The sequence below is a fragment of the Periophthalmus magnuspinnatus genome, chromosome 16 (genome assembly GCF_009829125.3).
Source record: "Periophthalmus magnuspinnatus isolate fPerMag1 chromosome 16, fPerMag1.2.pri, whole genome shotgun sequence".
In the NCBI taxonomy this organism is placed as follows: domain Eukaryota; kingdom Metazoa; phylum Chordata; class Actinopteri; order Gobiiformes; family Gobiidae; genus Periophthalmus; species Periophthalmus magnuspinnatus.
In genome coordinates, this window is record NC_047141.1 from 32,855,584 (window position 1) to 32,880,959 (window position 25,376).

The 25,376-nt window shown below is 41.7% G+C and overlaps 1 protein-coding gene across 7 annotated transcripts in view; it reads left to right on the plus strand.

Moving 5' to 3' along the window:
* pou2f2a (POU class 2 homeobox 2a) overlaps positions 1-25,376 on the plus strand; it is a 102,322-nt gene that overhangs the window by 54,051 nt on the left and 22,895 nt on the right. For 3 of the 7 annotated variants that reach the window (XM_055227701.1, XM_055227698.1, XM_055227697.1), the window contains exons 2-5: positions 20,749-20,814; positions 20,950-20,984; positions 23,655-23,711; positions 24,915-25,037. In XM_055227701.1, the coding sequence (XP_055083676.1) occupies positions 20,749-20,814; positions 20,950-20,984; positions 23,655-23,711; positions 24,915-25,037 (281 nt within the window). Of the gene's footprint in view, positions 1-7,724; positions 7,788-20,748; positions 20,815-20,949; positions 21,003-23,654; positions 23,712-24,914; positions 25,038-25,376 lie in introns of those variants that run through there. The other 4 variants (XM_055227696.1, XM_055227695.1, XM_055227700.1 and 1 more) reach the window with 3 other exon arrangements.

Below are 25,376 nucleotides of genomic sequence, written 5' to 3' on the forward strand. Positions count from 1 at the left end.
AAACTGTTTAATTCTGCTGTTTATTTCTTGCAGCTCATGATTTTTAACAATATTTTAGATTTAAAATTGTTTTGTGGTTGAGTTTTTTGTGTCAATGGTAGAAATGAGCTTCAGTATTATTGTTCATTGTTCCAGCGATAAATCGAAATGTTTTATCGAGACAGGTCTGTTTTGTAAATTCCACAGTCTTATATCTTACTTTTATTTTTCCGTTCAACAATCTCGATCTCGTTTTGTCATAGTGTCACTACAGCAAACCGTCATGTAGCAGATTATTATGCCAGATGCCCTTCCTGTCAGACCCGGCGCTCTTCGTCAGTCGTAGTGGAGCGTCCTGATCGTCCCGTGGCGAGCGAGTCGATATGCCTCCAGCGATGTTTGATCCCGTGACCTGCTGGTTAGACGGCGAGCGCTTGACCGACTGCCTCACTGTCGACGCGTTAGGAGCGAAAAAATGAACATTTAAACGAGCGAAAAGTCAAGTTTCTGTGTTTAAAAATACTCGTTTGTGTATTTTTAGGTGCAAGTGTCAACAACAACCTCTGAAATATCGATCTAAACATTGACGTCTTCGAATGTGCAAACTTTGAGGCTACTGCTAAAGCTGTACTGTGTAACTTTTCCATCGCTCGGGTCTGTTACCTACTCGTCTCCATGGTGATGTTAATGCTTCGCCTGGAATGTTCTACACATCTTAGAAATGATTAAACCAACTCGTATTTTTTCTGTTATTTTCGTTGCTCAAAACACAATAATAAAACACACCGTTCTTATTATAAATGGGCTCGCCTCCCCGCAGATCTGACCAGTAGCTCGCCCCCCCCCCCCCCCCCAAAAAAAAAAACTATAACATCTCCACGGCGGCGGCTGGACCTTTCACCGGGAAAGTTCCGTGATACGCCTTTAAGCTCTGTTATTCTTTTGTTTTAACGGATAGAAACCGCCGCCGCGTTGAGACCCGGTGTAGCCCTAAAGTCTACACATGTGAGGTGGAGCGTCCTCCATCTCGTCCTCCATCTCGTCCTCCGTCTCGTTCTCCGTCTCGTCCTCCATCTCGTCCTCCGTCTCGGCCTTGTCCATTCCGTGTCCCTGCACCACATTCAACATGGCTGCTCCAATCAACTATTGTACCGTTGTCAATTTAACCATATTCGGGGGCTTTGACCTCCTCCACTCCTCCACCTCTCACCATGACTATCGCCTATATATTTTTGTTCTGTCTTTCTCTCGTTCACCTCAGCCTAACCCCCCTCTCGCTCCCTCGCTCCTCTCCTCCTCCTCCACTCCCTGTCTCTCATTCTGGCCTTTATTAGAAGAAGATAGCGCGAATCCTTCATCTCTCCTGCACTAATTCTCTCCGTTATTGCCCGACCCCTCCCTCTCTTCACCTCCGTCCACTCTTCCTCCTCTGTCCCTCTTTTCTTTTCCGTGATCTATATTGCTAGTGTTCTTTAAAAAAAAAAAAAAGGAAAAAAGCTGGCCTCCTTTCTTCCTGTTATGATTTCTTTCCAAGCTTCACGATTCCTCCTCTACATCACGTCTCGTATACATGTCATAGCCCTATCTCTCTCCTCTCCTCTTTTCTCCTCGGACTTCATCCCTCCATCTCCTTATCTCCGCGTTCGCACACCTCTCCCGGACAGAGCCGGCATGGATCTTGTTCCGGTCGACTCCTCCGGGCTCATTCCGAACACTGTCCCTTTTTACTTTTTCATCATCATAGGCTTATTTTGTCTTGTCCCCTCCTCGCAGCTCGCCCACTTCCTTCCTCTTCCCTCTCTCTTCCTCACCCTTTCGTTCCCCGGGGAGGTCAGTAATAATGGTAGTGATGGAGTGAGAGAGGGAGGTGCGATTATTGTCTTGTCGGGAGTCAGAGGAATCGATCGGCCCAGAAATATGAGGCGCGAGAAAGAGCCGCTGTGTCAGATACAATAACCACTGGCTCCCGGGGGCTTAGCCACATTCACAGCGAGCACACAGACACCAGTCTGCGGCGGACACAACGTACACAGTTATTTAGTTCCACGCAGTCGCCGACACTGACACGCACGCTCCAGCATCTTTCTTTTTCATTAACGCCGTGGCACACATCGCTCTGGTGCTGAGCCCAATCATCTACATGCTTTGATGCGAGGGCCGCCGCTCGCCACATCTGTTCTGATCATTCTTCATGCACAGATAAAGGGCAAGGCGAGGAAAATGGCTCACACCTTTCACTCACGTCGCTATAAACAGACATAAACACACATCCACACGCACTCTCCAGACCTTTCACTGCTGTTGCCTGGCAACGTGGCCGAGTGTCCAATCCCGGCGCAGAACAGTGGCCAGTGATGTCACAGCTGCTGCTGACCAACAGCTCCGAGGAGACGGAGGAGCCGAGGAGAAAGTTTGGACTGACAGAGACAAAGTGTGAGGAAGAGATGCACAAGAACCACACGTATGATGAGTCACATGACTCTGTGTGTGTCTGCAGCATAAACATGATCTGAATATGATCCAAACGTGATCTAAACGTGATCTAAACGTGATCCAAACGTGATCTAAACGTGATCTAAACGTGATCCAAACATGATGGAAAGAGCCGCTGCGCTCGATCTGCAGTGAAGGCCACGTCCTCCACTCTGCACAGACACATCTGAGCTCAGCCTTGGCAGCGCCGTGGGAGAGAGCGGAGAGTCTAGACAAGCCACGCTCCCCACGGGCTGCACACATGATAGAGAGATAGAGAGAGACGAGGAGAGAGCCGGAGAGAGGAGGAGAGAGAAGAATGGCGGTGGGAGAGGCCGCAGGAGCCGCGTGGAGAGGCATTAGACACGAGAGGCCGAGGTGTTGTAAAGGTGTACCGCCGTGTGTCAGATGGCTTTGGTCCCATGACAGACAACAGTGTGAGTGTTTGAGCCCCTGCAGCTCCCGTACAAACCTCCACCTCGCCAGCCTCCACAGCGCCGCCCCGGACGCGTTATAATCCCGCTTCTCCTCATGGGGCTACACCTATTTACTCTGTGAATTTAAATCTCTCACCTCGCAGAATAGACTCTCGCCGTCGTGTGTCCGGGACTTGCCTGGACACCGGCTTTTTTTGTCCCTGAGAAGAAGAAGAATATGATGGATTATGTGAATTAGAGCGAGTGTGCTCCGCGGGGCCCTGTCCACGTGCAGGGGCCGGAGCGAGAGGGGCGGCTCCAAATGGGCTGCAAAACATCACCACAGTTTATAATCCCGAGTTTGTCAGAATTCTTCGGTGGAGTTTTTCAGATTACGCATGTTTTTTTTTCGCTCCGTTTGAAATTACGATTCCACCAAATTCAACTAGAACTCAACCTATTGTCCCAGCGCTGACCTGTTCTCCTCCATCTCCTCCTCCACCTCCTCCTCCATCTCTCCTCCCTGTCCTGATTTCCCTGCCCGTCTGTTTCACCCGTCTTTCACCTCTCCCTGTCACTCCGTCATCCTATGCATCTTTAAACTATATTTCTCCATTCCTCCGTTTCTTTCTCTCCCTCCATAAGCTTTGCCCCCTCCCCTGCTCCCTCGTTCTTGTCTTTCTGACGGAGGAGTGATTGATGGCACTCCAGAGGCCCCCGCTCCCCCATCGTCTCCCTGGGGTCCCACTATCAGATTGGGTATATGTGTCACTGTACGTCGTCCAATGAGCGTCCAGCGTCTCGGGCGAACCGCACAAACGCACTCACGTCTGCGGCTGTAAAAAATCCTTTTTATGAACTTACGCTGCGGGCGCTCACCTGCCGTAGACGCTCTCGGGCCTTTTCCTCTCCCTCATTGGACGATTATTAAAAAGTAGCGTCGGTCACGGCAGAAAAACCTTTGTGTTTAATGTTCTGCACGATATTTATGACAATTAAAATGAAAAAATACAGTTTTTTGTGAAGAAAATCTTACCTAGAGTTGAGATTTGTGCATCATTCCTGGGATATTTATATTATTATTTTGTATTTAGTTAAAACTGATGAAAAATAAGCACTGTTGGCATAGCGATTAACTATTTTAAGAGTGAAAAGTACTCAAAATGGCGCCTGTGTGTGAAGCAGAAAAGCGTGAGTTTATAATTTAAAACTGAGCTGTAGGACAAGTTAGAATTCTTTCATAAAATTGTCAAAATGCAGATATTTTTTGGAGTTTTTCCGCTTAAGTTGACTATTTTTTTGTGGTTTTACTATTTTACAAAAGTACTGGCGTTGTTCACCTTCGCAGGCAGAAGACGGAGCGTTTAAGTCACATGATTAACGACACTGAGATTATGATTTGAGGCTGATTTTTTTTTTTAAAGCGTCGAAATCGCTTGTGGACTGATATCGTCCCCCGGCCTTTCGTGTGAAATCTCGACACAGTTGACTTGATTTTTTGAACGTAACCTACTTAGAAAATGTCCGTGGACCTGCACCTGGACGAGTGGCCTGCCCCGTCTCCATGGTAACCACATCTCAGACCTCCTCCGGGCGGGATGAACCCCCCCACGGCCATGAACCGCGAGCCGTCCGCAACCTCCTCCTCTCCGACGTGAAGATACAGAGCAGTCAAATAAATACACGAGGAGTCAGAGCGACGCACACACACACACACACACACACACACACACACACACACACACGTAGACACACACACGCTCGTATACGTGGTAGTTATGTGGCTAGATTGGGGTTTGAACATAGGTCACGGCCAAAGCCAGGCAGCACAGACGACCTTTGACCCCCGGTATGCCCTCCCCTCTGCAGTCTGTCTCCTCCTCGGACAGCGGCCTCTGATTGGAGCGAGCGAATCACACACGCGCCGACTGGAACTGACGAATAATCACCAACCGACGGCTGAAAATAACGAATTGTGATTTTTTTTGTTTTAATAATAAGATTCTGCTCAAAGTTTAGGTTTTAAACTCGTCGAAAAAAACGAAAGATGAACCACATTTCACAACGTTACGAGTCTAAACTACACGGGTTGGCGGATTTTGTGCAGAATAAACCCCCCACTGAGACGCAGGGAGGGCATCTGACGCACAGTTTTTCTGCAGAATAAGACGAGACATTTTGTTGCGTGTGAAGAAAATACAAAACTACAAAAATATGTTGTTCAAATTATAGTTTTTATTCTGATTTGATGAATATTGCAGCTGATTTTCTGAAATAAACTCACTCATTTTTAAACTTAATTATGTTTTTATGAAGGAAAAATGAAACAACTTAATAAACTTAAGTCTGCAGAATAAGCACAGGTTCGTTCATGTGAGTAAAGTCGAGCTGGAAACTTGTATTGATGAAATTAATAATAATAACTGGCCTATTCATATTTATACAATCATATTTATATCAATTTTCTGCATATTTTCCATATTTTGGGATAAAAAATAATAACACAGTAATTTTTTTGCATCTGACAGAAATGAACAAAACATTTAAGACTCAAATTATTGCACCAAAAAGTGAATTTAATGTAAAAATGTGAGAAAAAAACCACATAAATCTCAGTTTTTTCTCATATTTTGTGACTTCTCCTCAAACTCACACAGACAGTTTGATGTTTCTTCCTCTGCTCAGTGTTTTTTTTGGGGATGTTCCTTGTATTTTTTTTGTAAATGATGTTTAATTGTCACGCGTGGACTCGTTTGTCAGGACGCACGGGACGCACGGGAGCCGGCTCTTTCCTCTCGTTCCTCGTGTCCACTGTGGCTCTGCTCAGCTGTAAATCTCCACATAAAGTATTTATAAGGTTAAACTTGGGAACTCTGCTGCCGTTAGCGTTTGAATTAGTGAACTCAGGATGGAGAGAGCAGAGTCCGGAGAGAGGAGGGGCCCCGCGCGCTGCCTCACGGACTCAAGAACCAACAGCGCCCCCTCGTGTCCAGCGGCGGCGCGAGGAGCTGCGGAGACAAACGTGACGTGAGGTTTGAGCTGAAGCTTCTGCGCGTCAGACCTGAGACTTAAAGACACGAGCAGAGACACTTTGTCTGTCAGATCCACAGGACAGAGACACTTCAGGGACACTGGAGACACTTTGTGGACACTCTGTGGACACTTTGTGGACATGTTTCTGTGTTCAGGCCTCGTCCCACTTTGTTTGAACAGTTTTTTTCTGATGTCGCGTTAAATATAAAAAGTGACATTTACAAATAAAACAGTAATAACAGTTTCTGGATCTTCTCACGTCCTGGTTGTTTTATTTTGTGACCTGTTATTTCTGTTTCAATCAAACGTTGCGACTCATCAATAAATCGATCAATTAATAAAAATAAATTAATACATTAAAATAATAATAATAATACAATTTAATAAAATAATACAAATAAATACATAAAAAATAAATAAAATTTAAAATCATATTGCAGTAAATATCGAGGTCAATAATGTCCCGGGTTTGTGTCTGTCCCACGAAATTCTCCAGCGCGTCACTGTCCAACAATCTGTCCTGGTCCCTCCACAGCGCGCGCATTGGACTGTGTGTGTGTGTGTGTGTTCTGTGTGTTCTCTGTGTGTGTGTGTTCTGTGTGTGTGTTCTGTGTGAGTTCTGTGTGTGTGTGTGTGTGTTCTGACGCGTTCACAGTGACTCGTTCCTTCTTTCCACGGGCCGTGCGTGTCTCACATGTTTCTGTCCGTGTTCCTCCCTCGCGTGACCACCGCACGCCCACGCGCGCTCACGTCTCCACGGGGCTCGATGACATAGAGCAGTGTTACAACAGCCCTACAACAGCCCTACAGCAGACCTACTGCAGTGTTAGAACAGTCCTACAGCGCGCGCACACTCAGGCTCAAACTCCACACACACACACACACACACACACACACACACACACACACACGTTGAAGCCCGTGTCTTCTCCTCTAAACTCTGTCTCTTTGTGCCGTTTCTTGATGTTTCGTTGTATTTTTCTGCTCAGACCCCGCTGTGCGCGCGCCCTGCTCCTCTCACAGGAGAAAAACTCGAGCTGTTTGACTTTAGTGAAGCAGATGAGACTAAATGTCCACGATGCAAATGAAGAGAAGCGGCGCGAGCTCATTTTAAATCTGTGATCTGTGTTTGTCTCCCTCTTTTTCAGGCGTTATTTAGTTGATCTGTGGTCCTGTTAGTCCTGGTTTAGTCCTGGTTTAGTCCTGGTTTAGTCCTGGTTTAGTCCTGGTTTATTTCTGTCCTGTTTAGTCCTGATCTCGCCCTGTTTTAGTCCGGGTTAGTCCTGTTTCAGTCCTGGTTTAGTCCCACTTTTGTGACCTCTGCGCTGCAAAAGTGCGGAGACAGTCAGAGGTCAAGTCCACTCTGCTTTTCTCTCTCTGTCCTCTGTCTCTTCTCTCTCTTTCCTCTCTCTCTTCTCTCTCTCTCTGCTTGTCTCTTGTCTCTGTCCCTCTTCTGTCTCGTGCACGTGTCAGTGCGCAGTGTGTCAGTGCGCGTGCCCTGCGTGAGCGTGTTTCCAGCTCCGCCATCACTTTCCACCGGCATCACCAGCGCCTCCACCCGCGCCTCCAGCAGCGCCTCCACGCTTTCACCGCGCGTATCTCTGCACCATCTGCCCCTTCTCCCACTCTCTGTCTCTGTCACTCTGTCCTCTGTCCTCTGTCTCTTGGTGCTGCAGTTCCTCCTCTTTTTTAAACTTACTTCCTGTTGGTGCAGGATGTGGGGACGCGGGGGGCGTGGTTGTCAAGTGCGTAATAAGAATCTCTCAAACATATGGTTGATCCACTCCTCCTCTGAGCACAGAGAGAGGACAGAGAGAGGACAGAGACACAGAGACATGAGCACGGCAGCGGCGATAGGAGCGCGGGACTTCAGTATGTGGCTCCCGGGTGAGTGACGCGCTCTGTGACGCACGGGCCTTTACGCGCGTTTGGAGAAAACTTTAGATCAGTGGAGTTTTTATGTGAAGAGACGTTGAGCTAAAATAAACAGACATGTGTCAATCTGCACTTTGTGATTTGCACGAATAATGAACAGTTGGACCTGGATCTCTGGATGTTTAAAAGAACCGACTCTGTTTGTTTCTCATTTTTACGCATTTTTACGCACGGGTTCATTCACAGTTTTCTAAATCTACTTCAAATCTCCCAGTGTTTCCACATTTGTGCTGTGTGTGGTTTTCCAGAAAAGTACTACTTATACTTTGGACTGATGAAAGTGAAACTGTGGGATGAGGAGAGGCTGGTGGTTAATGTCACTGTGGAGCCAGGGATCATCAGAAGAATCAGAGAATGAACGAAAGAGGAGGAGGGATGGAGAGGGGCTGGACGGAGGGATGGAAACAGAGGGATGGAGAGGTGGAATAGATGGTGGAGATGGCAGAGTGAAAGGTCAGGAGCTCCGGGCCGGTGTGTGTGTGTCACGTCGTGTTGTGTGGATGGACAGGTGCGTTTAAGGCGTCAGAATCAGAGAGAATCGATTTCAAGTCGTTTAAAATGGAGCTTTGGGTAAAAAAATGAAGAATTTACAGTTTGCAGGATTTGAAATGTTGCATAAAATGTCCAAAATGTTCAGATTATCAGCTCGTCGGCCTGTTATGGATCTGTCATATTCACAAAACGCTAATAAAATGTAAACGTTTAAGTGATTCACGCTGAGTTAAGTTTTAAACCCACGTCCGACCTGTTTGTGTGAAAATAATCAGAGTGTTTTTGTTCTAATGAGGGGAGTTGTTGTCCTGAAGAGCTTTTTCTAAACACATTTGCAATTTGATAAAAAAAAATAAACACGACAAGAGAAAAAGTCTTTGTGAAAACTCTCCAGTCTTGACCCGTCTCCTCCGGCTCAGGTCCCGGGTCTCGATTCATCAGATCCGTCCCTCATCTTCATCAGTGACACACACGTTACCAGAAATCACTTCTGTCGACGTCATTAATGCAGATCTAGATTAAATCAGATGACCTGGCCTCGCTCGGCCCACGTTCACACACACGTCTGACCACATCCAAACGTGTTAGTCATACGGCGACTCGTGCGAGGGGTTTGTGCTGAGCCGTGTGTGTGTTCAGACGCACACACGGGCCTGAGGTGCGTGTGTGTCTTTAGGATGTTTGTGCGTTTGGATCTTTCACAGTGAACGGCTCCATAAAGTTGATGAAACGTTTTGCAGAAAAAGGAAAAAAACATCTTCAGCTCAAAAGACGACACAGTTTTGAACAATTTTCATCGTTTTGAAACAGTTTCTCTTTGTACATTTAAGTGTTAAATATAAATACTTTTACTTTTCACGAATCTGTGGTAGAACGTAGTGAAGTAAAAGTAGTAAGTCGTACTGTGCTTAAGTATCAATGACGTAATGCAGATGTAAAGTGTGTATTTTTTACTTTTACTTTAGTACATCTGAGAGCAATATTTGTATTTTCTACTCCACTACATTTTTGATCTGGAAAAGTAAAAGTATTTTTCTTATTGTGTGAAACCTGCTGAAAAGTCTGAGGGTTTATTTTTAACATGTTCAGAATTTAAATTAAAAAAAAAATAAAAACAATGAATTAAATTGTTTCTGTTGAACAAAATTCAGCAAAAATCTTTATCAAAATCTGCACAAAATCCTTTGACTTTTTACTCTTTCATTGCATTTTTAAACAGGTACTTTAGTACTTTTACTTCAGTAGAGTTTCCATGTGATACTTGTACTTACTCCTTTGCTCCAGTATCTGTACTTTTACTTAAGTAACAGCAGTACTTCTTCCACCTGTGGAAAAACTCTCTGGTCATAAATGTCGATTCTGTTTTCACGTCTTCAGTTTAATTTCATAAATAGGAAGTGAGTATTTCAGTTATATTCACTCGAGTAACTTAATAAAGCAGTACTTCTTGGAGTAATTTTTAGATGCCATACTTGTACTTGTACTTGAGTAATGTCATTTTTGGTTAAACTGCACTCGAGTCCTTCAGGTTAAGTTTTATTTGTCCAACTGTGACAAAAGATTGAAGTTTTATATGAAATTATTTGAACGTTTGTGTTTCTTCAGATTTAGAAGATTCACAGTTTTGTTACTTAAGTAAAAGTACAAATACCAGAGCAAAAAAAATACTCAAGTAAAAGTATCACATGAAAAATCTGCGTAAGTAAAAGTACTAAAGCACCTGTTTAAAAATGTATTTAAAGAGGAAAAAGTAAAAGTACTGTGCACATTTTGAGATTTTGATGAACATTTTTTCTGAATATTTTCTCTTTTTATTTGTATTTTCTTTTTTGTTTAAATTCTGAACGTGTTAAAAATAAACTCTTGGCCTTTTCAGCAGTAATAAATAAATACTTTTTTCTTTGCAGTCCTGTTCAGTAGAAAGTACACATGAACAGAAGTAAACGTAAAAAGTACCCTATGTAAAAAGTACTTAAGTAACATGAGTTTTTTTTACTTTTACTTCATTACATTTCAATTTTTTTTTAAGTTTTTTTTTTCATTTTTGTGCTTTGTTCTGTGAAAAAAACACATTTGTACCTTTTTAAATCCAGGTTTTCTTCTTAAAAAGTGTTTTGCCCAAAGTCTGGACGATTACTTTGTACTTCTACTTGAGTAAAACTATTTTTGTGGGTTATCTGGGTGTAAAAACTCTGAATACACACCCACATTTTTCCTGTAGTGACGTATTCCGCTCGTGTGTATTAGTTCGATCCTCCACATTTAAATTCTCGTCTTAAACTCATTTGACTTTGTTTTATCTGCCGCTCCATTTTTACTCATCGTTTTATCTCCATTTGGTCCATTCTCTCCTTGTCCGCGTCGCATTAGATAAGCCGTTCGATTAGGCCTGTTTTTCGATGACCGCACTTCTCCCCCCGAGCCGTCTCCGAGCTCCAGACTCCGCTGTGAATTCCCAGAAGCCCCCTCGGCTCTCGGGTCGTGACCTGAATCAGGAAGTAGAGTTTAGGGGAGAGTTCGGCCCCGGTGGCCAAAATGTTTTCATCGTAACCAGTCAAAACACCCCAAAGAGACGCAGTTTAAAGTGTGTATTCTGAGCACACACGCCGTTGTTTCTTGGTTGTTGAAGCGATAAAAGAGAAAAGAGCAAAACTAAACCCCTGGAGGTCAAAGGTCAACTTTAAGAACCCGTTTTGTGTCATGGAAATGTGATTTTATAAACACGACACATCCCTGGGCAACACTGCCACATTCTTATTTGCTGCTTATATTAAAGGTGTACTCTGTAACTTTTCTGAAGCAGTGTAAAAGCACCTGCTCGTCTCCATGGCGATGTCTCTGTTTGTCCAGAATGTGTCACAGTGCGGCATTAAAGACGTCACAGGTGTTTATATTGTTCAGAAATAACTTGAAACACTTGCATTGTCATTGAGAGTGGCCTCTCCACAGATCTGGCTTGGTGGCATCGTCTGCGTGTCTCCATGGAGATGACATCACTTTGTCTAAAATGTTTCACAGTGTGGCATTAGACTTATTTATGTTTATTCAGTCACAGGTGTTTATATTGTTCAGAAATACCTTGAAACACATGGATTCTCTCTGTGAGCGAGGTCGCCTCTCCACAGATCTGGCTCGATCACATCGCCTGATAAAGTTCAGATTAATGCCACTGCGGGACATGCCACATTCTATTGCAGTAGGGCGCTGTAATTCATTTAATTTAATTGTAATTACAGAAAGTGTTTCCCCCAAAACAAAACAGACAAAACAAAAATACACATTAAATACACATTAAATACACATTAATTACACATTAGATACACATTAAATACACACATTATAGTTGGTTCTGTATTAAATTTCAGATCTGCTTTGCCACAAAACTGGTTTTCAAACTGGTTTTGAAAACATGAATCACAAAAGTGACACATGCAAATGAGTCTTATCTCACAAAACTCAAATATCACAAATCATGACCACATTTTTCCACAATCTGCCGCCATTTTGTTTTTTTTAACTTAAATAAACCGACTCGACTGTAACGCTCTGAGGAAGATGATGAAGTCTGAAAAGATGATCCTCCAGAAACATCCTCACTCGGGACAATTAACCAAAGTGTCTAATTTTAGTCTTAACGATTATTCAGTTTTTGGCTCGATTCCCGAACAACAGGAACATTTTAATTTAGTCGAATTTGGATCAAAACACGTGATTATTAATGTGACTTTTATTGAATTTTCACACAGATGAAGTGTTTTATGAGACGCAGAGAGAAATAAAGAGTTTGATCAGAGCGGCAGGTGAAGAGACGATGATGGACAGAAAGAAGAAGCTGATGTTCGGGTTCGTATTAATAGATTTGTGACAGTAAGTGTCGGGTTTAGCGCTCGCCGTTCGACTCTGTCCAAGGGGAAGTCGGGAGAGGAAGTGAGACAGAAACAGAGAGAAGGAGCGTTTATTTACTGTCTTCACTGTTTTATAAAGAGAACGTCACATTTATGCAGCGAACGTCGCAGATCGGCCGATAATCGAATCACCGCGACGATATGTCAGGACTAAGATACAGGGCAGGCAGTTTATGCGGAATAAGCCCCCATGGAGATGCAGGGAGGGCATCTGACACACTGGGATAGTTCAGAAAATGTTTGTACAAATGTAAACTACAGGATTAGACAGTTTTATGCAGAATAAGCCCCATGGAGACGCAGGGAGGGCATCTGACATACTGGGATAATTCAGATTTAAACTACAGGATTAGACAGTTTTATGCAGAATAAGCCCCCATGTAGAGGCAGGGAGGGCATCTGAGGCACAGGGACATCGTTAACATTGTGGTTTTATGTGAAAAATTGTGCTGTACATTTTGTAAATTTAAATCGTTTTTTGAGGGGTCACATTCATCAATTTGCCGTTAATCTGGTAAAAAAAAACTAAAACGAATTTGTGTAAAAGTTTGTTCCCGTGTCGTTCAGATTCTTGTGTTTTTTAGCAGTTCATATTTTACTATTTCCATGTTTAAAAAGTGTGAACAACTGAAAAAAAGAAAAGAAAAAACGAATGGAAAATTGTGTCAAACTTCTGCATTAGTCAGATTTTTCTAGTTGTGTTTTTGCCGCCAAGAAATGTTCCACAGTTTGGCATTAAACTTTTGAACCTTATACCAAGAAGCAGGTGTTTTAAAACTGTCTAATCCTGTAGTTTAGATCTGTACAAACACGTTCTGAAGTGTCCCTGTGTCAGATGCCCTCCCTGTATGTGTCAGATGCCCTCCCTGCATCTCCATGGGGGCTTATTCTGCATGAAAACATCTAACCCTGTAGTTTAGATCTGTACAAACATGATCTGATATGTCCCCGTGTGTCAGATGCCCTCCCTGTGTGTGCCAGATGCCCTCCCTTCATATCCGTGGGGGCTTATTCTGCACAAAAACTGCTAACCCTGTAGTTTAGAGCCTTAGAAGCATGTCCTGAAATGTCTGTGTGTGTCAGATGCCCTCCCGGTGTGTCAGATGCCCTCCCCGTGTGTGCCAGATGCCCTCCCTTCATCTCCGTGGGGGTTTATTCTGCACAAAAACTGCTAACCCTGCACTTTAGATCTGTACAAACTTTGTCCACAAACACCTTCACACGAGCGGGGGGGGGGGGGGGGGTCACTTCTCCACAGACCTGCCGTGTACCTCGACTTAGCGCCACACCTGCTCGTCTCCACGGATACGCTGTGAAAGTTACAGAGTGCAGCTTTAAATGTCAGAAATATTGACTGTAAATGTCGTTTGAAGCCGATGAATCAGACCAGGCCTGTTGTTTTTTGTGTGTTTTTTGTGGTTTTTAATCGTGAGTCTCACTTTCTGTCCAAATATCGTCGCAGTATTTGTGTTTTTTCCTCCGTCAGCAGATCCTTAAACACGTAGTGAAAGTGTCGTAAAATCGTGTGGTATTTTTATTTTTTTTTCACGCGGCGTTGGGCAACACCGGGCCGACCGAAAAAACCTCCACGGGACGAAATACGGGAAGAAACAACGAAAAACTAAAAACAGACGCAAAAAAACAGAACAAACGCAAAACATTCAATTGTATTTTTACAGAAGTACAAATTTTTGACGGAAATTATCGGGTGAGTCGGTGAAATGGAACCGAAACGAGGACGAAACAGAAACGAGCTCCAAGTCTGACATGGCAAAAGTTACACACTGGGGCTTTAAATGACGGAAATATTCACTTTAAAATACGGAGCAGTGAGAAAAAGTACAAGAAAAATAATAAAAATATATATTATTGGCAAGTTGTAGTACTCTTGGTGTTATTAGTACAAGTCGTAGTACAATCAGTAGTAGTAATAGTAGTATAATATTAGTAGTGGTTGTTGTAGTAGCAGTAGTAGTAGTACAATTAGAAGTAGCAGTAATTTTAACAGTATGAGTTGCAGTATAATCAGTAGTAGTGGTAGAAGTACTAGTAGAATTAGCAGTATTTTTGCAGTACAAGCTGTAATACAATAAGTAGAAGTAGTAGTGATTTTGGGAGTACAAGTTGTAGCAGTATTAGTTGTAGTAGTACAAGTCGTAGTGCAATTAATAGTAGTAGTAGCAGTAGAAATTGCAATGATTTTAGCAATATGAGTTGTAGTACTATCACTAGTAGCAGTAGTAGTAGTAGTAATAGTAGTTAAAGTTGAAGTAGCAGTCATTTTAGCAGTACAAGCTGTAATACAATAAGTAGAAGTAATAGTGATTTTGGCAATACAAGTTGTAGTAGTATTAGTTGTACTAGTACAAGTTGTAGTACAATTAGTAGTAGTAACAGTATTAGTAGCAGTAGAAGTACCTGTGATTTTAGCAGTACAAGTTGTAATACAATAAGTAGTAGTAATATTAGTAGTAATGGTAGTAGTAGTAGAAATAGCAGTGATTTTAGACGTACAAGTTGCAGTAGTATTCGTCGTAGTAGTACAAGTCATAGTACAATTAGTAGTAGTAATTTTAGACGTACAAGTCGTAATACAATAAGTATTACTGTGTCAGATGCCCTCCCTGTGTGTGTCAGATGCCCTCCCTGTGTGTCAGATGCCCTCCCCGTGCGTCAGATGCCCTCCCTGTGTGTCAGATGCCCTCCCTGTGTGTCAGATGCCCTCCCTGTGTGTCAGATGCCCTCCCTGTGTGTCAGATGCCCTCCCTGTGTGTCAGATGCCCTCCCCGTGTGTCAGATGCCCTCCCTGTGTGTCAGATGCCCTCCCCGTGTGTCAGATGCCCTCCCTGTGTGTCAGATGCCCTCCCTGTGTGTCAGATGCCCTCCCCGTGTGTCAGATGCCCTCCCTGTGTGTCAGATGCCCTCCCTGTGTGTGTCAGATGCCCTCCCTGTGTGTCAGATGCCCTCCCTGTGTGTGTCAGATTCCCTCCCTGTGTGTGTCAGATGCCCTCCCTGTGTGTCAGATGCCCTCCCCGTGTGTCAGATGCCCTCCCTCTGTGTCAGATGCCCTCCCTGTGTGTCAGATGCCCTCCCTGTGTGTCAGATGCCCTCCCGTGTGCACAGACGTGTTGTGTGCTGTGATTCTTGTTTCATTTGTGCGTTTGTTTCACTTTGTGTTTTCAGTATAAACTTTGAACACAGTCCAGTTAAAACATCATCACAAACTCCGTGTTTTGTCTGGGATGTTTCCAGACTTTAAAGCTTCTTCTGAAATTTCAATAATTATTACTAAACGTGTCGGGGCAGGGCCTGTTTGTTTTGATCGCGTTGTTGCTGTGGCGATATTATCAGCTGTAGTATCGTGCCGCGTTGTGGGCGGAGCCTCCTCCACGTGACGTTCGGGTGTTTCCAGAGCGGAGCAGGTTTTACAGATGCTTCCAGTGAATTAAAGGAATAGTATTTAAGTTTGTCCCAGTTCAACTTTGACATTTTTATTTTATTTTAAACTGAAAATGAACTCAGGACTTAAACTTTGGCAGCACTTATTTATTTATTTATTTTATTTTTTTAACGCTGCACATTTGAAGTACATCCAGAAAAGTTACAGCAGATTTGGCGCAAGTCCCAAGTCTTTTTTCATATTTTTTATTAAACTTTTTTAGTCCTGCGTGATGTCACATAGTACTTAAAGTGACCGGGGGCAGCACAGACTTAGATTCAGACAGAGCCGGATAAGAAATATGATATAAAGTTATGTTGATTTGTATAAATGTAAAATGGTTCTGTGGTAAAAAAAATATAAATAAATAAATAAATAAATAAATAATCGCCAGCCCCACGCAAAAAAACAAACAAACAAAAACAAACCAACCTGAGTGATGATGGCGGCGAATACGACAACGTTAAATGAGGCACAGCTGTGTTTTTGTCTGATGAAGATGATTTTGTAAATACTCATGTTTTTGTTTTGTAAAATCTTTTATGAAAGTACAATTGTTCCAAAAAGTTTTACACTTTGTAATTTTACACGTACAAATCTGAAAAATGACGCTCTCACAGGTTTGGAGACATCCGTTGCGGCGCCGAGTTTGTCTCAAAAAGATTCGTGCAACAACTGAATACAAAGGGGGCGGGGCCAAAGGGGACCAGGTGTGATGTGTAAGACGTCAGGGGGCGGGGCTAGAGGGGGGCGCGGTCGCAGTAAAGGAGCGGCTAACCCCAACTCAAACTTTACGTCAGCTTTGTGTGATATTACCATGTGCATTATTCACTTTATGTGTTTATTCCGGGGTAAACTGTGCAGATGAAGCTCGTGTGGCACAAAAGACACGTTAGCATTAGCTCACGCCTTATGTTAACGGACTTTTCACCGGCTTTAACGCCAACTCACAGATCTGACTCGGCGCCACGCTCGGTCTGGGCCTCGTGTCTCCCTGACGCTGAACATCTGGACCTTCGTCTTCCTTCTGTTTCTCTTTCCCTGATGGACGTAGACGGTTTTGTTTTTCTCGCAGGACGTGTTTTTGTCGAGCTCTTAACAGCAGCAGTTTTACAGAATAAACCCCCTGGAGATGATGTGTTTTGCAGAAGAGTTTACGCCCCCTAAGTACCCGCTGCGTTTGTCATTTTTACTCATCGTCATCATGAGAAAATGACCGTTTCAGTTAGATCTTGTTTTGTTTTATAGCTCCACGTCGTAATTGGTCATAGTTACATAATTCGTTACAAACAGTTTGGAGATCGACGCTTCTTCTTCGTTCTTACACAAACTTTATCCTGTTTTTTAAAGGCAGAATTCAACAACTTGGATCCTGGATAATTCTGTATTTTTACCTCGTTCCTCAGTTTGTGGTGGTCAGTGTCTGCGTCTCTGTGCGTCTGCTGCCCCCCGCTGGTCAAACATGAGCTTGACCGTTCTCTTCTTTAAAGTCCTGTCGTGTTTTACTGTCGCATTAAAGTTGCATCATGTCACTTTTCTATTGTTTCAAATGGGATGCGATTGTTTTATTTCGCCTGAATTGTTCCGCAGTCTGGCATTTAAGTCACGTGTCCGCATAAGGACTGGGCAAGTCTGTGGAGAGGCGATCCCGCTCGTAGTAAAATCTGATGTTTTTTAAGGTATTTAAATGAAATAAAACAGATTAATGGAATAGAATGAACTTAGATATGTTTAATGCCATATTGTGGAGCATTTTGGAGCAGTAAGGTTGAGAAAAACAACTTTTTTGCGATTACTGCTCATAAAGTTCACATTTTAAAGTTGAAATATGAACTAAAATGACATTTCAGAGCAGGTTTGTACAGAGCTAAACTACAGGGTTAGAGGTTTTTATGCAGAATAAACCCCCGTGGAGATGCAGGGAGGGCATCTGACACACAGGGAGGGCATCTGACACACAGGGAGGGCATCTGACACACACAGGGAGGGCATCTGACACACACAGGGACATTTCAGATCATGTTTGCACAGGTCAGTTTGTTGTTGGTGGAGGATTTTCTAACAAAATTCCAGTTTGATTGTGATTAATCTCGCAAAGCTCTGACATATCCATGGAGACGAGAAGGTGCTGAAAAAGTTACATAGTGTTTCTTTAAAAAAAACTGTACTAAAGGGCCGTGGTCTGACAAACAGGACGCAGGGGGAGGGGTATTTATTATGCAGGTGGTAGATATAATTAGTTGGTCGTTGGGCGGATTTGCATGTTTTCACAAAAGGGAAGTTGTGTGTGTGTGAGAGAGTGTGTGTGTGTGTGTGTGCGTGCGGGGGTGTGTGTGTGTGTGTGTGTGTGTGTGTATGTGCAGAGGACCTAAAGGAGAAGAGGTGGTGTGGACAGAGTACACAGCTTGTGGTTTCAGACAAATACAAGAGCGTTACACACAGATAATAGTCATGATCAGACAAACTCTATCAAAACACACAGACACACACACACACACGCGCACGCTAATGACACACGCACTAACGAACCCGTACACACACAGTAACGACGACCCTGAACACATGCGCTAACGGTGCACTAACAACCCTGTACACACACGCTAACAATGAGCTAATGACCCTATACACACACACAAGAAGATGCTAACAACATGGTATACACACGACCCCGTACACACACGCTAACAACCCAGTACACACATTCTAACAATGAGCTAACGACCCTGTACACACACACACACACACACACCCCATCAGTACTTTTATTTCTCACATTTATTGAAGTTTATTTTAAAGATCATTTTCAGATTTACATTTAAAAACTATGAAACACATTTTACATTTAAATTTGATAAACTGTGATGTGGTTTTGTTCCAAGAAAATACTGTAGAAAGAAGTAATTTTAGCAGTACAAGCTGTAGTACAGTCAGTAGTAGTAGTAGTAGTAGTAGTAGTAGTAGTAGTAGTAGATCACTGTGTAACTTTTCTGAGAGTCTCCATGGAGATGTCTCCACAGATCTGACCTGTAACTCGACCACAGTGGTTTCCCTCCATGGAGTTAGATGCTTAATGCCGCACTGTGGAATATTCCAGGCAAGCAATAAAATCTCCATGGAGACGAGCAGGTCCAACCCTTGAATTTTTATTATCTATGGACAAAATAAAAAGTCAGATCTGTGGAGATGTGTACATTTAATGCCATACCATGAAATATCTCTTAAAAAAAAACAAAAAAAAAAACAAATCTCCATGGAGACGAGCAGATGACAGACCCTCCAGTAGTAAAGTTACACAGTGCACCTTTAAGCCTTTCTGAAGTAGCAGTAACATGTTCATTTTACACTTTTAGATTCTTTCCTTCACTTTTATTGGCCACATCTCCATGGAAACACATCCTCTACCAGAAATGTCCCTTAGTGCACCTTTAAATTAGCGCACACGTCTTCACTCATTTACCTTCCCACAAAGTTCACACTACATGAAATCCCGGGTACATTCTCCAGCAGCTCAGCCCGGTGTGTTGACGTTAAATAAACTGGTCTCCGATTGGCCGTCGCCGCGGGGACAGTCCCAAAACAGGAAGTGTTTTTGAATGACACACGCGGCGCTCGTAGCTGCTCCTACGTGAACGACCTCGGGCTAAAATTAGCTCGAGCAAACACCCGGGCTCGTCCCACTCGAAGTTACACCACAACTTGGAAAGTGTGAATGAAACAGAGAAGCGCAGCAGCGTCTCCCACACGCGAGTACAGTGTGTGGGCTCATTCTCTCTGACCTGAAAACACAGAGCCACGTTTCCACACAGATCATCAAATTTACTACAGCCAGAGTTTAAGGCAGGATCAGTACTGCAGTTACTTCAATATTTACCACAGATACTGCACAATGTACACAGGAACATTTGAGCTGTTGAGCTTGAGTAAAAAAAAACAAAAAAAACTCCCAAGCTCAAGCTCTTTCATGTTTTTTTTTTAATGAATTTCTCTTTTTTTAATTTTTTTTTTTACATTTTTTATTTTTATTTTTTACTCTTTTTTATTTTTATTTTTTACTTTTTTATTTTTATTTTTTACTCTTTTTTATTTATTTATTTTTTTTACTTTTTTCTTTTTTACTCTTTTTTTATTTTTTATTACAAAGAATAATTTTGATAAAACATGTGAATAATGATATTTATTAAAAGCCTGAAACTGCAACATTTGTCCTGATGTAAAAACAAAATGAGAAAAAAATAAAGTAAAAAAATATTCTTAACAGTCTAAACTCTTAAAAATATTCTAAACTGAATATATTTGCTTTGTTTTTGTTCTTCTACTCTGTTCTTCTTCTTCTAAAAATGTGTAGTGTGGCCCAGACAACCCAAAATGTCCCAGAAGGTTAAAGCTCTAAACCTGCAGACAGACTCACTCTTACACGTTTTTCTCATTTTTTTCGTGTGACAGTTTTTTAGTTGTGAGTCACGTGAGGCTCATCCTGGAACCAAAACACCAGATTATGACATGAAAAGCTTTGAATCGTGTGCAATTTTTTATAAATAAGAATAAATTTGTGTTGGAAATGTTATTGTTAAAAGCTGCGTTTGATTTGAATCAGTGTAACTTGTATCTGGGTCACTTTGCTGAAATTAAAGCTAAAATCTAAATCTTACATATGGTTTATTTAAGTATTTTATTCTGCTTTTTATTTATTATTTTATTTATTTTTATCTATTTTTTATTTACTGCAGCTCATGTTTTTTCTATTTTTTATTATTATTATTATTATTATTTATTTATTTTTTTTTATTTTATTTTTTTTAACAATATTGTACAGGTATAATTGAGCCATAATCCTGTTTTGTTACGTCAGTGGCATAAATTAGCTTCAATGCTCTCATTTATGTTCATTTATGTGTCACCGTGACTTCTTCTTCTTCTCCTTCTTCTTCTCCTTCTTCTTCTTCTTCTTCTTCTTCTTCTTCTTCTTCTTCTTCTTCTTCTTCTTCTTCTCCTCCTCCTTCTTCTCCTCCTCCTTCTCCTCCTCCTCCTCTCCGCACAAACGCCTCTCTAACGTCGTCGTTTTTGTCGTTTCTTGCAGATATCAGGATGTCAAAGTTGGTGGAGGTGGAGAAAATGGGGGCCGACTCGCCGCTGGAGAGCACAGGTGAGGACAGCTCCGCCCACGCCGCCGCGGCCGCCGCGCTCTCAAAAACACACGAGTTTAACATGTTTTTGTCACCGCCGTGGCATTTGGACCTGTTTTGTCTCAGATTGTCACTCTTTCCTTTTCCTCCCACAGACTCAGAGCGGAACGGACCCGACTCCCATCACCAGGTAGAGCCGAGTTTTACTGTGAGTCTAAAGGGTTTTCAAGCTGCGGGGGAGGGACCGGGGACGATTTAAACACGACGTAAAAGAGTCGTCCACTTTAAACTTTAAACCTTAACGTGTTCCCTCGTTTATCGTAAAGATCACGCTCTAAAAATAACCCACAATAAACGAAATCCACGAAGAATCATCTTTATTTTTTACATTATTCTCTGTGTTTTTGTCTGTAAAACCCCTCACCACACACTTTATACACTTTTATCACACACTCTTCCTTCTTCTTCCTTTTTCTCTTTCTTTCTTTCTTTCTTTCTTTCTTTTCCTTTCTTTTTTCTTTCTTTCTTTTTCTCTTTCTTTCATTTTCTTTCTTTCTTTTTCTCTTTCTTTTTCTGTCTTTCTATTTTCTTTATTTCTTTTTTCTCTTTCTTTCTTTCTTTTTCTCTTTTTTCTCTTTCTTTTTTATTTCTTTTTTTCTCTTTCTTTTTTTCTCTTTCTTTCTTTCTTTTTCTTTCTTTTTTCTCTTTCTTTTTCTTTTTCTTTCTTTCTTGTCTTTCTTTCTTTCTTTCCCCTCACCACACACTTTATACACTTTTCCGGTGCGCTCCTCAAATGTGCTGTACTGAAACAATAAGTAGGAACCAATATTATTATGAAGAAAGTAAATAATGTGTCCGACATAAAATAATAAATAATATTCATTGTTAATAAAATAAAGACAAAGTAATAAACAAAATACTAAATGTTAATACTGCACATAAAATAATATATGTCCCTTAGCCCTTAGCCAATCAGGACGCACGACACAATGGTCTACAGTCCAACAGCCAATCAGGACGCACGACACAATGGTCTACAGTCCAACAGCCAATCAGGACGCACGACACAATGGTCTACAGTCCAACAGCCAATCAGGACGCACGACACAATGGTCTACAGTCCAACAGCCAATCAGGACGCACGACACACTTCATGTTCATGCTCTGTAAAAAAAACCAAAAAAACATGCAAAATTACACACAAAAAATCTGCGAAACAGTGAAAGATGAACCACGATATAACGACGGACAAATGTTTTGGGGTCAGTGTTTATTGTTGGGACTTTTTCTTTACACAACTGGGAGATTTTTTGTTATTTTTTTCTGCAAAATGGTGGAGAAGGTTGAATTATGAAGTAAAATCGCACAAACTAATGACATAACGCTTTTCCGACCTTCTCAACGAGTCTGACCGCTCGACCTTCAGATCAGAGGACAAACGCTCTACCGACTGAGCCACCGTTACCGTTCATCATCTGTATTTACTTCAGTGACGCTAGTTATTCTCAGATCTTTTTCCAAATCCGTCGTCTCGGTGCGAAAACGTGAACATTTCTGAGGTGATGAGTTCAAAAGTCGCCGGTGAAGAAACGACACTGACGACACCGAAGTTTAGACGCGTTTCATAATCGCACGGTGACATCACAGCGTTCAGTCGGACGTGACGCTCTGCCAAAAAGAAACAGCCTCCAGGAAAAGAAAAAAAACAGGACATAAATAATTAAAAAAGACATTTTTATTGCGAGTTTGTGCGTGACATCGACTTTATGAGGTTTAAGAGCATCGACATGTTAATATTATTCAGTGACAGTAGATTTTTTATGACGGATTTGAAGGTTAGAAGTTCAAATCCATTGTTGTGTCGTTGAGCAAGACACTTAACCTCAGCGTGTGTTAAATAAAAACCCGTCAGCTGTTGTGATTTAAACAAACATCAGTGATTGACAAGGGAAAGTTCGTAGCAAATGGAAACAAATCTGATGAAAGATCCGCCGCCGCTCGTCTCCGTGGAGATGTGTTTGCTTTGGCGAAAATGTTCCATAGTTTGGTATTAAAACTTATCGGTCTCCGTGGCGACGCAGAGTTGATACACCTCAAACCCACTCACAGGAGAAAGTCGTGTTTTTTTAATCAGTTTGGAGCCAAAAAAAAACAAAACTATAATTCTCCTTGGTATTTAATAAGAGCTGGACATTTTATCTTTTTATGTTTTGTGTTATCTGTATTTTTGTTTAATTAGTATTTGTTTTTTAATCAGTTTGGACCAAAAAAAAAAAAAAAACAAACACTATAATTCTCCCTGGTATTTAATAATAGCGAGACAGGACATCTTTTTTATGCATCGTGTTTTCTGTAAATTTGTGTTTTTGTTGTTTTTTTTTACTTTTATGTGACGCATTTTGTTCAGATAAAGTTGTTTTAAATGTGTTATATGAATAAAATTGAAGTGTAATGGCATGAATATAAGTTTAATGCCACACAGTGGAACATTACAGCCAAAACAAAAACAAACAGATGCAGAACTCTCAACAGAAAAGTTCCACAGTGCTGCTTTAACACTATAATATCACATTTGGAACTTTATCTAAAACCGTGGACTTCTTTTTTTATGCATCGTGTTTGTTTTTTTGTTGTTTTTTTTTACTTTTATATGAAGCGTTTTGGTCGGTTAAAGTCGTTTTAAATGTGATCCATGAATAAAATTGTAAAAATTGTAAAAGTGTAAAACAAAAACAGCAAAAACAAAAACAAACAGGTGCAGAACTCTCAACAGAAAAGTTCCACAGTGCTGCTTTAACACTATAATATCACATTTAAAAGTGTCTCTAAGCCCTGTCTGTTTCTTGTTTGTCTTTTCCAGGCTCAGTCGATGAAAGTGAACCCCTTCCCCCTGTCCCCGCCCCTGAGCAGCACTAAGGTGAGTACATGTCGCGGCGAATACGTTTGCGCCGCAGTTTAACCCTTTTGTCGTCCGTAATCTCTCGATAACTTTAATACCGGCTCCTCCTTTGTGTCGCTCAATGGCCTCGTTTAACCCTTTGTCAGACTCGACGTTGGGGTTGGTAAAGTCGACTTCTCCTCCCGATCGTTAGTGTAAACAGACAGAGACGGGGAGGGCCTCAAAACAAACGCACGGCTCTGGAGACGGCTCGCGGGGACGCCGATTTGCATACCGTAAAAGATATGCAAATCCACGCTCTGCAAGGAGCCGACTCCAGTCCAGACACGCCGCCGCTGGCACCAGAGCTGAGACTGACACGAAGAGCGATCTGTCATGTGTCAGTTTAACAGACGCTTCAGACCAGAACAGACGAGTTACAGTTTTATCCAGAGGAATCATGACCTGAAATGACCAGGGAAAGAGACAGAAGAGTTTGTCTGTGTGTGGTTTGGATTTAGTGAGAGTGAAGCACGAAGGAAAGTACAGCCTCGTTTTATATGAACGTAAACATAAGAGCAGTTATTTTTGTTGTTATTATATTTAATGATTTTTTATTGACCAAAAAAAAAGGTTATTACATTTCATTGTATTTTTATTGACAAAAAAATCTTGGTTTTTTTTGCTGTTATTACATTTAAATATTTTTGTATTGACCAAAAAAAAAAAAAAAAAACACAAATTGTTATTACATTTCATTGTATTTTTATTGACCAAAAAAAAGGTTTCAATCTTGTAGTTATTATATTTAATTTTATTTATATTGACAAAAACAAAAAAGTTGCTTTTTTTATTATTACATTTTATTTTTTTATTGACAAAAAACTTTGTTTTTGTAGTTATTACATTTAATTAAATTTTTATTGACCAAAAAAAAAAATGTAATTGTTAATTATGTTGTTATTACATTTATTTATTTATTTTTTTATTGACAGAAAAGGTTGTTATTTTTGTTATTATTACATTAAATTTTATTTGTATTGACAAAAAAAAAAAAAAGAAAAGTGTTTTTATAGGCCTTTTTTGGATTCTCAAATGAAACTGTTGAACTGTTTTTATTACATAATTCAGCAAACGATTTCAAATGGTTTCGTTACATGACACGTTTCATAACTTACTGGATGTTACATAATACAGCATTAATTTGGCGGGACAGTGTCATGATGTTTCTGTGTTTTTCAGACTAAGATGGAGGACTGTGGAGACATGTCCCCCGCTCTGCCCCCGTCCCACGGCCCCACCCCCTCCCAGACCGCCCTGCAGCAGCACGCCCAGCTCATGGTGACGGGGTCGCAGCTCGCCGGGGTGAGTGTGTGTGTGTGTGTGTGTGTGGGTGTGTGTGTGTGTTTGTTGTGTATACAGGGTGGGGTCTTTTGTCTCTGACCGTCTCTATCTCTGGGTCTCTCCTGTCTCTCTCTGCTCTGTCTCTCTCTCTGTCGCTCTGGCTTGTATCTATGGTCCTCTCCTCTCTAACTGTTCCTCCTCTCTCTCTCTAACCCTTTCTCTCCTCTCTTCTCCTCCTCTGTCTCTCTCTCTCTCTCTCTCTCTCTCTCTCTCTCTCTCTCTCTGTCTCTGGTGCTCATGTTTTGCGTCTCTCCTCTAACCCTCCTCTTCCTCCTCTCTTCTCCTCCTCCTCTCTCTCTC